The sequence below is a fragment of the Pogona vitticeps genome, chromosome 2 (genome assembly GCF_051106095.1).
Source record: "Pogona vitticeps strain Pit_001003342236 chromosome 2, PviZW2.1, whole genome shotgun sequence".
Taxonomy (NCBI): Eukaryota; Metazoa; Chordata; class Lepidosauria; order Squamata; family Agamidae; genus Pogona; species Pogona vitticeps.
The window spans coordinates 286062288-286078762 of record NC_135784.1 but is presented as its reverse complement, the minus strand read 5'-3'; the positions used below and the strand labels follow the sequence as shown (position 1 = coordinate 286078762).

The following is a 16475-nucleotide window of genomic DNA, read 5'->3' as shown; positions in this document are numbered from 1 at the left end:
ACATGAGCATGTTGGCCAGTTAGGGAAGTCTAACTTTCTTAAGAAAGCTGTTTTTATCATCTCCTCGTATTTAGATAACACTATTTCATCTAAACCCATAAGGGCTTTTACACTAACAAGGCTCAATGTACTACCTTCTAAGCTTCTGGAGGGAAGATTTCCAGGTTTGCCTACATCAGATTGTCTCTGCCCTTGTAATAGTGATAAAGTTGAATCAGTTAGTCATGTTCTCATTTTCTGTACTTGCTATTGGGATCTATGTATGGAGCTTTTACTATCTATCTATCTATCTATCTATCTATCTATCTATCTATCTATCTATCTATCTATCTATCTATCTATCTATCTATCTATCTATCTATCTATCTATCTATCTATCTATCATTTATTTATTTATTTATTTATTTATTTGATTTACACCCCGCCTATCTGGGCGACTCGTCCACTCTAGGCGGCTTACAATATAGTGTAAAACAATAAAATGCAGAAAAGTACATAATCGTTCGATAACAATTGTAATAAAATAGAAGGATAATAAAATAAGGGAAAATAAGAAATCAGGTATCGACTGGAGGGAAGGCCTGGATGTATAACCATGTTTTTAATTGGGTTTTAAAGATTCCCAGCGTAGGGGCCGCATGACTCACTGGAGGGAGGTTGTTCCATAGGTGAGGAGCCACCGCCGAGAAGGCCTGGTTTCGTGTTTTTTTCCTTCCGGGGCTCTCTCGGCGTCAGGCTCCTCAGCCTCACCTCCTGATTCGCACAGGTGATCCGGGTAGACCTTAGTGGGAGCAGGCGTTCCGCCAAATATCGAGGTCCTAAACCGTTTAGGGCCTTATAAGTAAGCATTAAAACTTGAAGTCGACGCGGAAACGAATGGGCAGCCAATGCAGTGTGGCCAGAGTTGGAGAAATGTGTTGGTATTTTCTCACTCCAGTAAGGAGTCTGGCCGCCACATTCTGCACCACCTGAAGTTTCCGCATCAGCCTCAAAGGCAGCCCCACGTGGAGGGTCTAATCTTGAGATTACGAGTGCATGCACCAAGGTAGTGAGTGCCCCCGTGTCGAGATAGGGTCGCAGCCGGGCAATCCGCCAAAGGTGGAAAAATGCGGTGTGGACTACCGACGCCACCTGCATTTCCATGGTGAGCGTCGGGTCCAAATATATGCCCAAGCTGCGGACCCCACTCTTCGCGGCCAGGGTCACCCCCCCAAACATGAGTCACCAAGCCGCCAGTCACGGGGCCACCCATCCTCAGAACTTCCATCTTTTCCGGGTTCAGCCGCAGCCCGTTCTCCCACATCCATTACAGTACGGCCCCCAGGCAGCGCTGAAGGGACAAGGCGGCATCACCTGCAGTTGGTGAAAAGGAGATGTAGAGCTGCGTGTCATTGGCATATTGGTGACACGATGCCCCACATCCCCTGATGACCCCTCCCAGGGGCCTCATAGAGATGTTAAACAGCATTGGGGAGATAATCGACCCCTGTGGGACCCCACAATTGAGATTCCACGGGGCCGAGACACTCTCCCCAAGCTGAACTCTCTGGGGGCGGTCCTCTAAGAAGGAACGGGGCCAGGCTAGCGCCAAGCCACCGATTCCCAACTCAGAGAGCCTCCCCAGGAGGATACCATGGTCGACGGTATTGAAGGCCGCCGAGATGTTGAGGAGGACCAGCAGAGACATTTTGCCCATCAGCCTCCCTCAACAGGTCATCATACAGGGCGACCAATGCCGTCGCTATACTGTGGCACAGCCTGAAGCCCGACTGAAACGGATCCAGGGCATCTGTTTCATCCAAGTGGGCCTGAAGCTGATTGGCCACCACCCTCTCGACCACTTTGCTCATGAAAGAAACATTGGCGGCGGGACTGTAATTGCCAATTTCATCCGCTGCCAAACTAGGTTTCTTTCTTATTGGCCTGATGAGTGTCTCCTTGAGGGCAGATGGAACCCTGCCCTCAAGGAAAGACCCATTTATTATTACAGTGGTCCATTCTGTTGTTATCAGCCTGGCTGCTTTGATTAGCCAGGCCGGGTAAGGGTCAAGGGAGGAGGTGGTGGCCCGGTAGCAATCAAGCACCTTGTCCACAGTGTCGGGCGTCACAGGCTGAAAAGAATCAAAGGTGACTGGGCAAGGCGGAGCGTTGGACATCTCTGCTTGACTCACTGTATTCAAAAAAGGAGAGAGTTCCCGGCAGATGGCCTCCACTTTAGATTTCAAAAAGGATGCAAACTGGTCAGGTGAGTAACTAGGGGGAAACTAGCCAGGTCAGTCATAACACCTCTCATGGCCTCCTGGAATCCAACAGGATCCAGTAGCCTTCGAGGGCAGGTCCTTGCTCCCTGCGAGGGGGGAGATCAGAGGAGGATTATTTCCAGTTGCTACGCTCTGACAATACACTTTATATTACGAGACAAGTGGCCAAATTTTGTGCTGCAGCAATGGTTATTCGTGTTCAGATGTTTGGATAGATTATTTTAGATGGATAATATAATGCTTTTAATATAACACAGGCTAAGGTTTTACTTATACTAAGGATTTACAATGTTATTAACTGCAAAGTAGGGGTTGTTTTATCATGTTTTCATGGAAATTCTATAATTCTGCCTGATTTTACGAAACTACAATTACATGTATGTATGTATTTTATATTGATTTGGTTTTACTGGCCTTTGACCGTAATAAAGTATTCATTCATTCATTCATTCATTCATTCATTCATTCATTCATTCATTCATTCATAATGTTTTTGTCCTTTTTGTTTTGTTTTGATTTTGTTTGACATATTATATTTAATACCTCTAATTCTCTATCATTCAATAATACAATCCCAGATCTTGGCAAATTCTCCCACATAAAGCAACAACATACTACACTGCTCAGGACAGCTGCACAATCCTTCAATGAGGCTTTCCAGAAAGTACAGATGGCTGCAGCAGGGAAGAACAAATAAGAAAATTTCCTTCCATTCATTTTTCTTAGGACCCAGATCCAGAACACTATATGAGGGCATCTGATGCAGTCACTTTGCTGAAAGCTTGGATGCCAGTGTATTACATATAACAAAGTAGCTGCTATTTGCCTTCTTTGTACAGTATATGATGGTTGGACAGTGTCATCGAAGCTACCAACACGAATTTGACCAAACTCCGGGAGGCAGTGGAAAACAGGAGGGCCTGCTGTGCACTGGTTCATGGGGGTCACAAGGAGTTGGACACGACTTAACAACTAAACAACAATACTTGTAGTCTCTTATACTTCAATATTTCCACAATGATCAGAAAAATTGTTTAGCAGAACCTTGGCTAAGCCAAAATTTTTAGTATACAGTAATTTATATTTCCTTAGGTCTACCCAACACCAATTGTATACAAGGATTAGTACAACCAAAGAAAACAAACAGCCAACATTTTAAAGTAATACACATATATTTTGGTCTCCTTCATGAAAGTTACAACTGTGCCTTAAATATTACATACTATTCAACCCATGGTAAGAAAATCAATCAGTTTCTAGGATTAAGAAATAGGATGCAATTACTTAAATTTGGCTTGATGATTTGTAATGCCCTTTATTAGACACATTTTTGCAGGTTAACAAGCGAACAACCACAGCAGCCTGACTAAATACTTGGGATTTCATCTTGAGTCAGATGAGGAATAATGACACAATCTTACCTAGCAAAGAACTGTTTTCCAAATTAGAAACAAAACTCCTTTCAAGGAATAAATGCAGAATTATATTCCTTACTTCAGATCTACTTCTCTCTTACACCAAGCAATAATTCTGGAGGCAAAGTCTTAGATCACCATGTCACCTGTCATCCCAATATACAATGTACTGCATAAAAACCCAGTAAAACTCTTGCAATACTTTTTTTTAAATTGGAGAAGCATAGCTAATTTTAAAACCTGATGTTAAATTATATAAAATGCAAAAAGCAAAGCATCCTGCTTAAAGCACTCTCTGGGTGGTTTACAAGTTAATTATGCAAGCTACACATTGCCCCCCCCCCCGTACTCATTTTACCAACATCAGAAAGATAGAAGGCTGAGTCAACCTTCAGCCGGCTACCTGGGATTGAACCCCAGGTTATGAGCACAGGTTTGGCTGCAGTACAGCAGTTTAACCACTGTGCTATGAGGCTGGTGGCAGTGGTTAAACTGCTGTATTGTACGGCTGGTTTAAATCAATTAGAAATCCCTGATTTCAAATTACTAATTCATGTAGCATTGGCCTGCATCAATAATTTTATATCTGACTTTTTCTAATTAAAAAAGGATCAATTATTACATCCAAAAACTCAGCCAAAATTATGAAACCACAGGAATAAAAAACTGAATGAGCCCAATCCATGCAAGACAGAGACTTAACTGCTAAAAACTACAAGCCTAATTCTAATAAGAATCCATAATATTATGCAGTAGTTACATAATTTTTACAAACTCAGAGCTCTTTAACATTATGTTACAACTTAGCATTATTTCCATAGACTTACCGCCAAAGGAGAAAATGCTCAGGAGAGTACACATAGCTTGCACTGACCAACTCCATTGTGAAAACATCTTGATGCAAGTCACTGCAAAAAGAAAAATATTTATGTAATTTCTTTACTATGCTGAATCTATCACTTTTTTTCTATGTAGCTGCCTTCTAATAGGCAGTTGTTGTGGTTTCCTTTGACATTTAAGTTCATTAAGGAAAGATAAAAACATGTTGTAATGAAAAACAAAAAAAAATTACAGAAGAGAAAAGGAGTATTTTCACAGTTCATATTTTTAAAGAAAAATCACAATACTGTAAAACATGTATGATAAATGCATCTATAGTGATTGCTAAAAAGCACCACTTGACTGAAGAAAAAGTTGAGGAGCATGTGAACACTACAATAATACAAAGCAAAAGGAAGGCCACCTGGTGCTTAACTCCATAGCTTCGGCTAATGAAGCTGAAAACACTTTTACTGTTATACTCAGCCAGAAACTATCAAGGAAAATGTGATTAATTTTAAATGATCTTGCCTTTAATAGAAAAAAGTAACCAAGTGAAACAAAAGCACGTGATAGAAAAAAAATTCAACATGTATATGGAGGAATTGTCTGGTGAGCATCTTGTAGGTAGCTAAAAGTGTGATCATTCCAGCAATTATGTGATCCCCACCACCAAGATTGAAAGGAAGACAGGAAGTAGTTGAATCATTCTGCTCCAGAGAGAAGTGAAATGCTGTGGTACCACATGAGCAAACCATTGACCTACATACCACCTTTTCTTCTTCCAGACTTCTTGGTAAGCTCTGCAGCACCCTTTCCACTATGAAGTGAAGACAAACCAGAAGTAGAAATTAAAGACTCCTGGACATTAAAGACTAATTTTTAATGTGGTACAACCTTTTGTAGATCAACTCCACAGAATCTAATGTGAGAGTGCATTTGGTACTATTTAATGTCCCATAAGAATCTTTTGTTGTTTTTTTGCTGAAACAGATAGGTATAGCCACTACTGTATTTAGGAAAAAGAAACCTAGAGTATCTCAACTGCACAGTAGTCAAACTGAAAAAAGGGGTGAAGGCAGGCATACTTTTTGACTTAGTTACTGACTGAGGTCAATTAAAAATTGTAGAATCACTAAACTGCCCAAATATTTCCAAAGAAATATTCATTTATTTGATTTATGTCCTGTTTCATCAAGGAAGCTCTTTAAATTATAACAACTTTTAAGAAAAGGGGAAAGGTTTATGGGACATTGGTTTCCCCTGTTTATACTATTACAGCAGCTTCAAAATATAAGGACTCCTTTTGTGGCAGCCAGGAAAACTCAATTTTGATAATATATGGAATACAACAAAATCTAACATTGTAGTACCTGTTAGGATTACACTGTATCTATCCTACAATTAGTATTATGGCCAGTAAAGTTCATAAAAGAGGTGTCTTGCTTCTTTTATAGTCCCAGAGCAACTCATAACAGTAGAAAGTAATTATAATGCGAAACTAAAACTAATATTGTTGGAATACTTTTTTGCAAGCTCTCTAAAAACTGCTCTCTCGGCCTTCTCTGGGCCAAACTATTTACATGTCCTATTAGCGGCAATAACCAACTGGTTTCAGAGACACAATCCCAGGTGCTAACTCCAGGCACATTCACTTCTGCTTCAGAGGGAACAACTACAGCACAAGCATCTTCTTCATCCATGTTACGGCAAGTCATCCCCACTGTGCACTTTGTTCCTGATTATGCTAAGTTAGAAGAGGCATTAAGTAGCATTTCTACACAGAAATCTACTGCATTTCTACTAAGACATATACTTTTCTGGGGAGGACGAAATAACAATTACAAGAACTAAAAAAGCTAAATATTAAATCTGAACAAGGCTATTGTTTTTCTCCTAGTTTGTCTTTTCTCTAATATACTTGAAAGCATAAATCTGAAATCAGGATTGGTTTATAACTTTGGCTGCTCAGAAAGCAACATACTAGGGTCAGGTAATACTGCTCCCATTTGAAGGAAATATCAAACCGGAACGCAACATACTAATACAGTGGTGCCTTGACATACGAACATCCCAACCTACAAACATTTTGAGTTATGGATAGCTCCATTTGCAAAATTTTGCTCTGACTTGCGAACGGAGCTTTGACTTATGAATGAAAAATAAAACCCGGGGAAGGCGGGAAATTTGAACTTTCAGTTAACCGTTAGCCAGCGAAGAGGCTGCTTGTCTGCTATCTCACTCGCCCCAGCGGTTAGAGGGTGTGGATACGGAGAGAGACTTCAGACTGTCTACTACCTGGTACTACACGGTACAGACTGTATTTATTTTGCTTTAAAAATTTTTGGGGGATTTTTGACTTTCTTTTTTAAAACAGAGAGACTGCCTGTTCTGGGTGAGTACACTATATTTACTGTACAGGGGTTTTGCAGCTTGGGGTTGGGCTAGGTGGGGGGGGTGTTATGATTTTGCTCTTGTGCAAGTGGAAATCCAATACTAAATACAGTCCCATATGGTAACATAAAAAGGTGCCTATATGACAATAAAGATACATTTCTTAAAGGTAAATTTTTTATTATAGTGTAAGCTTTTGTGTGTTGTATCCCACTTTGTCAGGCACTTGAAGAGAAGAGCCTTCCTTCCTTTGTTTGGCTGATTACTGATTAACAGTCCAGGAGGGTCAGGTAATGTTTCATCAACCGGAACTAAAAACAGGGTATGATTGACTTATGAAAGAAGAAAACTTTTAAGTCTTTTCAATGTCAGATACTGTAATAGATAATAAAGGTGAAGTCCTCCAGATAGAGGAGTCAGAGATCAAACAGAGAAAAGAAATTTAGGTGTGTAGCTGTTGTTTGGTGATAAAAGCAGGACTGCAGTTTTGAAGAGAGAACATTGTTCTCCAAGGATACAATACAGGCCTACAGTAGTTTATTTCTGTTTGATTATCTGTAAATAAAGTAAACACTATAAAACTACTACAAGAACTCTCTCATTAAAAAAACAACCCTTCCGATAGTGTGTCCCATTCTGCTATGTCCCATAGCTGGAGTCTCTGACTCCAAAGGGGAGATGGTTTAGCTTAGTAGGAGGGTGTTTCTTTTTTGTGTTGATGGTTTAGTTGTATGTTTGGTAGTAAAATGGTGCCTCACTTGACAAAGATAATTCGTTCCGTTGAAATCGCTGTCAAGCAAAATGAAAAAGCCCATTGAAATGCATTGAAAACCGGTTCAATGCGTTCCAATGGGCTAAATACCTCAGCGTCCAGTGAAGATCCTCCATAAGGGCAGCCATTTTTGGTGCCTCTAAAGCAAGGAATCCATCCTAAAGCACAGCGGAAAGCTATTTTGCACAGCGGGCGGCCATTTTAGAGCAGCCAATTAGCTGTTTTAGAATCACCGTCTAGGGAAAAATCAGTTCCCGAAGCAGGAAACCGATCGTCAAGCAAAATTTCCCTATCTAAACATCGCTATTGCGATTACTAAAACCTCATCGTAGAGCAGATTCGTCGTTTAACGAGGTAATCATTAAGCGAGGCACCACTGTATATTAAATCATTTAAAAAACCACAATCCTTCCCCCGAAATTTCTCACCAAATGGCAGGTTTTACAGAGGTAGCTTTTAAGTTTCATACTAGCCTTCGCAAAACAAGCAGCAAGCCTTATGCCTATATAGTGGTGCCTCGCTTGACAACGATAATCTGTTCCAGCAAAATCACTGTAGAATGAAATCATCGTCAAGCGAAAGTAAAAAAACCCATTGAAATGCATTGAAAACTGCTTCAATGCATTCCAATGGGTGAAATACCTCATCATGCAGCGAAGATCCTCCATAGGGTGGCCATTTTCCGGTGCCTGTTAAGCGAGGAATCCATCCTAAACACAGCGGGGAGCCATTTTGAGAGCCGCCAATCAGCTGTTTTAAAATCATTGTTTAGCGAAAAACCGGTTCCAGAAGCAGGGAACCAATTGTCATTAAGTGAATTTCCCCCATTTAAACATCATTTTGCGATTGCAAAAACCTCATCTTAAAGAAGATTCGTCGTGGAGCAGGGTAATTGTCAAGCGGGGCACCACTGTACTGAGTACTAGTATTTATCTATTTACATGTTGTAAGAAGGAACAAGGTACGTCCAATATAGCTATCAAGTGGTCAAAGGCTCTGGCCCATGAGAGAAATGCAGACCACCAGACTAATTATTGTGAACCAACTGCAGACTCTCTGTGAATAAAATTCCTTGGTCAAATTACCTACTATACTGCTATATAATACAGCAAACATCTGACAAGTATCTACCCTATGGTATTCCCAATTTCAAGGTACAGATGTGAAAGATGGACAGCAAATAAAGCTGATAGAAAATTTATTTTCATTCATTTGAAAAACTTCCAGAAAAACAGTTAAGCCAGTCAAATCAAGCCTGAACTTTCCATAGAAGTAAAAATGACAAAATTGAGCCTGTTGTCCTTTTGCACATTATGAAAAGACAAGACTTTCTGGAAAAAAGACAATAACGCAGGGGGGAAATGAAGGCAGCAGGAAAAGAGAAAGAACAAAATATATGATGAATTGACTCAATACTGTAAAGGAAACCATGACCTTGAGGTTGCAAGAACTGAGCAGGAGGTAACTAATTTACAGGGTCACTGTTAAGTCAGAAGTTATTTGACAGCACATAACAACAATTCATGATGTATAAGTAGGCATACTACGTTTTAGCTAGGAACTTTCCCAGATAATGAAACAGATTTTCCAGACTTATCAATGCTGTAAATCAACCGAGAACTAATGTAGTGCACCTAACTTACAGTGACATCCCTCTTAGTGTACAGATAAATCTTATTAAAGTGCATGTTCATGTGCATTTATTAAAGTGCATGTTCATGTGCATTTATGCAAAATCTGTTTATATATGCATGCTAGCCATAGTCACGTGAAAAAATTAACTACAATCTTAGAATCACTCAATGTTATATGTTTATTTTGTTACTAATTAATGTCATGAAATAATGTTTAAAATCAAAAATTCTTCACAGGAAAATATAGTACTGTAGTGGAAAAATATCTACTTTTCATTCACTTCAGACCACAAGTTGCTTTCCTTGCATCCTTGTATCAGAACTCTCACACCTAAAAGTATGAAGTTAGGTGTGATACAGTAACAAGCCCAATGAAATAGATTTTCTATTTTAGTAGACAGTGCCAATCAATTTTCTTTCATGTACAGTATCAGGTTTCATTGTTTCGGTGTATTTGCTTACATTTAAGAAAAAAACAGATATCAAAACTTCACTACTTAAACTTGTACAGTTTGGTACTGAAAGACTTTTAGATGTTAGGAGATATATTTAAAATTATTCTGGTACTTTTTTTAACTAGCTCCTGTAGTTTAGGTTTGCATACCTACAAGCAGATCTTCAGAGTTTCCAGAAACGTTATGCTGACACTTATGCCTTCAAAATATTGGCTGAAATCCTCTTGAGTGCAATGGTGATGATATCACTAGCAGCAGCAAATTGCCCCTGATTAAAAGCTTCATTCGGCACACAGAACTTTTCTGCATTATGTACAAGTTGCATACACCTCAAACACTTTCTTTAATCAGCAGTGATCTGCCTTTAATCAGTGATGATTTGTTACTGATGAGATTTAATCCCCACTGAGGATGTGGACTTAAGCAACAGGATTTCAACCATTAAATACTATTCTTGGGTAATTCTTAAAAATTGATACTGCTGTCTAGTCCTAATAATTTGAAATATCTTTTCAGCTGCCCTTATAAGGCATGGAAATCTCCCTCTACTAACACAGGTTAATAAATGGTATATATATTCAATTTTTAAAATATGTGTATTATAGGAAGTCTGCACAGTGCCTCTGACAGAGAAACTAGTACAACATTTAAAGTGACCTATGCCTCACTTACTAAACATTGGACACAAGGAAGGGGGTTCTCTGTCCCTGCTCTCAGACTTTGCAACCCGCTCCCACAGGAAGCCAGACTGATCCCATCTTTGCTGTCTTCTCTTCAGGCAAGCTTTTGCTCAGTGACTGGCTGCATGAGCATGATCTTTTTAGATGGACTGTTATGCATAACTGCTCTGACTGTCTTTTTAGTATTGCTTGTGTTTTCCTTTTCTCAGAGTTGTATTTGTTCTGTTTTATTATTTCTATATTTAGTGGTTTTAACTTTAAATATTGCTTTTTAATAATGTACACCACCTTTGAATACTCATTGTTTTGTTGTCTTTCAGGGATGTAAATTGCCTTGGGTCCTTTTTTAAGGGAAAGGTGGGGTAAAATATTTTAAATAAATAAATAAATAAACATATTCTGATTCCACAACACCAAATAATGATGCTGTGTTGCACCCAAACCATTTGGTAAGCTTTTTCAGCAAGTTCTTCTTCACACATATATTTTACCCTGTATGATCAGCTGTAAAACATACTATTTGCTTCTCATTATGTGACCAGCTTTCCACATGTTATGATTTCTTGGTTTTCATTCATTTGTTTTAGCATTTCTTCTTTGGCCAAACCAGAAACACTACAACAATCATCTTATATGGTACAGTACTTTTTATTCTCAGCGCTACTATATCACATAGAATTGTAGCTTGTTTCAAGTCCACAATTCCATGCAACATGTAGAATTGAGAATAGTGAGTACCATATAATGTGATTGTCAAAGCCAATTTAAAGTTTCTATTGCTTATTATTATCCTCATCTTGAAGATGCCACTCTAGGCCATGTGACTGTTACTGAGTGGTCATATTGACTAGATAGGCAGGGTACAAATTAAATAAATAAATAAATGCTGCATGGCTATAATGCCACTGCTCATTCAAACAAATTCAAAGATTCTTATACTGTATTTGTCAATGCACTTTAATTTTAGATATGTGTGTTTCTCCAGCTGCTTACTTTTTATCAATTACTATGAACTTGGTTTTCTTAACATTCATTTTGAAACCACTTACTTCATTGACTTGGTCAAACAACATTAGCAGACAATTTAAATTTCCACCTAATACTGTATGATCTGCATACCAGATCTAAGATCACAAAACAGAATACTGAGACCAATTGCTACTAAAAGCTCAAGCACATGGCAGATTATGCATACCTAACTCCATGAAAGGATGGACAATATTACATTTATTTTATTTTTAAAAGATTACATTCTAATAAAGTTTGCTTGTGAAGTATTAATTCTATTTGAATTAAAATACCTGATATTTTGTACACAGCAGAAGATATCTGGAATGTGAGAGAAGCGTATGGAAGAAATTAAAATATAAATCTGTTTCCCCACCACCCAGAAATCCAGAAAGAACCTTGACAAAACTGTACTTGCTGATTATCATCTTTTCCCACTGTCGATGGCAAACAATACACAATGAGCTAATGGACACACATTCCTAAAAAACCTCCCACCTCTGCCCTACAAGTATTTCTCAGCATGCTATTCAGATTTTTAAGAAAAACAAACAGGACACATGAAACACAGTAACACAATACCTTAGTTAAGTAAGGCTACACCAACCCAATCCACTTGAAATCTCTTTATCACATCCATTCAGTATCCCCAGAGAAGCACACATAAATTTAAGTCCAGACACATCCAGCAAAGACAATCTTGAGATACTTCACAACTTGCTTTCCAGCAATGAAAGGAGCTAGAATAAATATGAAGTTCTTCCTTCTCATGAGTTCACCTCAGAGATTCAGAGTGCTGAGAACAAATATTATCACATTTATTATTATCATTGTCCATGCATTAGTCCTCTTATAAATAATCTTGTTATGTGCTGTCAAGTTCCCTCTGACTTACGGCAACCGTATGAATAAGTGCCCCCCAAAATATCACATTCTCAACTGCCCTCCTCAGCTCTTGTAATGTCACATCTATGGCTTCCTTTACGGAGTCAATCCATCTCAGTCTTCCTCTTTTCTTGCTGTCTTCCACCTTTCCCAGCATTATTGTCATTTCCACATAATCGTGCGTTCACATTATGTGCCCAAAGCCTCATTTTTGCCTCCACGGATCTATATTGATTATAGATCAATAATCTATCATAGAGTAAATGCTGCTCTTTACAAAGCAGTGTAACAAAACAAAAATAGACCACCCCCTGCTTTGAGGCGCTTATAGTTTAAATCTAGGCACAGAGAAAGACACAGGAAAGACAGCAAAGGGCAGAAGCAGATGACAAAAAAGAGACAGCTATGACCAAGTATACTGTAACTACATGCAGATGGTAAAGTAATAACAGTTCATTTCTTATTGGTGGTAAAGCACATCCCAGCTACACCACTTTGGACTGCAGATGATAGTCCACAGAGACCAATGAGTGTTCCACCATGCCTTAACTTTTAAAAGAAAACAGAAATCCTTCTTGAGATTCATTTCTGTTCATGAATGAACAGAATAAATGATACACCTTTCTAAGAATGCACTTCATCCTGCAGACTTCTATTCCATGTGACTATGCAACTCATATAGAGAGATGCCTTGCGACTGCAACACAGCCACTGTTCACAAACACATATAAGTCATACTAATTAATCAGCATCTCAGAATGAGTTAGAAGGAGAGAGGAACTGCCAACAAGAGCCAGACAGTAGAGCTGCAAGGGTAGAGAAATACTGAAAACAATTAATTTATCGATAGGAGCTTCAAAGGGCGGATTACCTTGCTCACTCAGAATCACAGAGATGGAAAAAAAGGGTTGGAGAAAAGTGAGAAAAATTAGCTCAGACCTTCCTCACCACATGCAACAACGTAGTCCTTCCACATCCACTAACTTCCCTATCCCTTCTTCTTATCATCATCATCACTTCAGACGAACTGTCTCATTCCTCTGTTCAATCTCGAGATGAGCGCAGCGAGCGGCTCAGAATTTCCCTTTTCACACGTTGGAAGAACACGCAGGTAAGGAAGGCGGGGAAATCCCACCCCATTGCCAGTAAATACTACATCTAGGGCAGGACAGGTTGAAGGGGTAAAAAAACACGATAAAGAGCCCGCATCAAGGAGACCCATCCAGACGCGTTTTTTTGAAACGCCTTCGGAAAGGGGGGTCGACGAGCTGTATCGACCCCAAGCAGACAAAAGAGGCTGCCTGGTTTTTTTAATTTCGGTGTAAGAAGCCCGTTCCGGGCGCCTGGCCAAGCGGATTAAAACAAGCAAACAAAAACAAAACCAGAGACTTCGAATAACTTCGGTAAGCGAAACTGAAAAAGGCGCCCCGCAAAGAACTCCTGAAGGAAGGTTTAGAGAAAGCCGCTCTCCTTCTCCGCCGCCTCAGAAGGGCGCGACAGCCGCCCGCCTGAGGGAAGAAGAGGGAAGGGCTGGCTCCTCCGCCTGAGGCGAACGGCCAAGTTCTCCCTTCGGGCCTGGTCCAGCGGCTGCCCACCCGGTGTGCTCGGCCTCCCCGCTTCCTTCCCCCAAAGGAAAAAAGGGGCGCCCCGCGAACGCCAGGCCGGTCCAGGGGGGCCTGAGGGGGAAAGGCGGCGAACCAGGAGTAGCTGGTGCGGAGCGGTGGGCGCCTCTCACGGGGCTGGGGGTAGGGGTGGAGGGACTCACCTCGTCTCCCGGAGCCGCGTCCTCTCCTTCCGAGCCGCACCGCCCACAGGCCTCAAACTATCGTCCCGTCCACCCCATCCCTTTCCTCCTCCTCGGCCGCTGCCACAGCTTCCCCCCCCCCGCTTTGCGATAACAGCTTAATCGGACAGACTCACCGCCTCCCAGACTCCGCTAGATTCAGAGCTCCGTCCGGGCCGCCATTGGGAGGCCAGGTCGTGACGTCACGGGAGAGGGCGAGGCCGAGGGCAAGGGGCGGGGCTTCCCGTAAGGTCCCTGCCGCTGCCAGGATGCCGGGATGTGGAAGTCCCAACAGGCGAGCCGCGGCGGCGGCACGGGCGGCAGGGAAAGAGGGGCCCGCTACGGGGAGAGCGGGGCTGAGCCGCAGCCATCCGCATTGCAGGCACGGCGCCTGCGTACAGCAGACAAGAGAGAGAGAGAGAGAGAGAAAGAAAAGAAAGGGGGACGGGGTTTAGGGGAATTACTTTCTACTTCCAGGCATTCACATCGATCAGCCTGAAAACAGTATACTGTACATTATGGTCCTCAGATATATGTTGTCTTGAGGCACAGTATGTCCTTTGAAGGTATGGACTGAGAGCACATTTCTAATTAGCCAAGACAGCTGAGGCCCCCTGGTTTGATCTGAAGCCGTTTTTTTCCTTTACTTCTACCAGAAGCACTGTGTCAAATACATTAGTTTTAACACAGCAATGGGCAAAATAAGGAGTATTCGGGGGCTGCTAACATCATAAAGGGACATGGTGGTGCTGCGGGTTAAACCGCAGAAGCCTCTGTGCTGCAAGGTTGGAAGGCCAAGCAGTCATAAGTTCGGATTCATAAAGCGAAGTGAGCTTCCCATTGCTTGTCCCAGCTCCTGCCAACCTAGCAGTTTGAAAGCATGTAAAAATGCGAGTAGATAAATAGGTACCACCATGGTGGGAAGGTAACAGTGTTCCGTGTCTAGTTGCGCTGGCCACGTGACCACGGAAACTGTCTTCAGACAAACGCTGGCTCTACAGCTTGGAACCAGGGATGAGTACCGTGCCCTAGAGTCGGACACGACTGGACTGAATGTCAAGGGGAACTTAACCCAGATAAGACAGAGGTGCTTCTGCTTAGTCCAAAGACAGACCTGCATAGGGATGCAGGCTATAATGGATGGGATTACACTCTCACTTAAAAAACACACAGCTTGGAGGTAGCTCCTGCATCATCTCTGAGCCTGGATGCACAGGTCTCTGCAGTGGCCAGGAGTGCATTTGCACAAATAAAACTAATTCACCAGCTACATCTATCTCTTGAGAGATCATACTATCATACACACCCTAGTTACTTCCTGATTGGATTACAGTAACACATTCTATGTGAGGCTGCCAGTGGAAAGCGTCAGGAAACTTCAAAGGGTCCAAAATGCAGCAGCCAGACTGCTGACTGGGGCTGGTTGCAAGGATGACTCCCCCCCCCCCCGTCCTCCACCCTGTTACAGCAGCTATACTGGCTGCCAATCAGTTTCTGGGCACAAATTTATTTTCTCTTCCCATCTTGAAGAACTAGCTATTTCATGTAATAATTCTTTTTTATATTTATTGGTTGTCTTATATGTTTGTAAACTGCCTGGAGTGGTTGCAAGACCAGATAGGCGGGATATAAATAGAATAAATAAATAAATAAAATTCAAAGTGCTGGTTTTAACTTATAAAGCCCTAAATGACCCGAGTCCAAGCTATCTCATAGATCATATCTCCCATTATGAGCCTGCTCGGATATTAAAATCGTCATGAAAGGCCTTTCTCTCAGCCCCACCACCTTCATAGGTGCATCTGATGGGCACACAGGAGAGAGCCTTCTCTGTTGCTGCTCCCAGACTTTGGAACTCACTCCTAGAGGAGGCCAGATTGGCCCTATCTTTGCTATCCTTCTGCAAGCAGGCAAATGCCTTTCTCTTCCATCAGTAACTAACTACAAACCTTCCCTCAGTAACTAACTACCTGTGTGTGATATTTAGAGGGATTGCTATTTTGTTTTCCATTTCTCAGAGTGATTTTTTTCTCTTTAATACTGTATTTGTATACATACTGTTCCTAGCTTTAATATTGCCTTTTAATGAGGTAAGATGCTTCTTTATACTCATTGTTCTTAGCTTTGAATATTATCTTTTAATTACGTTAACCATAGTTGTCTACTCATTGTTCTAAACATTAACTATTAACTATTGTCTTTCAATGTTGTAAGCTGCCTTGGGTCCTTTTGAAGGAGAAAGGTGGGGCTTCTCCTTGAAAAGGAGACAGAGAGATGGACAGAGAGATATGCGCCTGGTCAGTCAAAGGGCAGATCAAAGAACATGGTTCCAGCCTGTGTTGGATGGGGTTACACTTCCTCTGAAAACA

At 41.1% G+C, this 16475-nt stretch overlaps 1 protein-coding gene across 9 annotated transcripts in view; it reads right to left on the bottom strand.

Annotated features, from left to right (window-relative positions):
* Window positions 1–14311, bottom strand: part of IL6ST (interleukin 6 cytokine family signal transducer) — a 54272-nt gene extending 39961 nt beyond the window's left edge. Inside the window, exons 1-3 of one of the 9 annotated variants that reach the window (XM_072992746.2) lie at window positions 14089–14197; window positions 5266–5315; window positions 4504–4584 (exon numbers count right to left, since the gene is read on the bottom strand). In XM_072992746.2, coding sequence (XP_072848847.2) covers window positions 4504–4570 — 67 coding nt within the window. In that variant the 5' untranslated portion in view covers window positions 4571–4584; window positions 5266–5315; window positions 14089–14197. Of the gene's footprint in view, window positions 1–4503; window positions 4585–5265; window positions 5316–13262; window positions 13607–14088 lie in introns of those variants that run through there. The other 8 variants (XM_072992747.2, XM_020805536.3, XM_072992748.2 and 5 more) reach the window with 8 other exon arrangements.
* Window positions 14312–16475: the final 2164 nt, after the last annotated feature.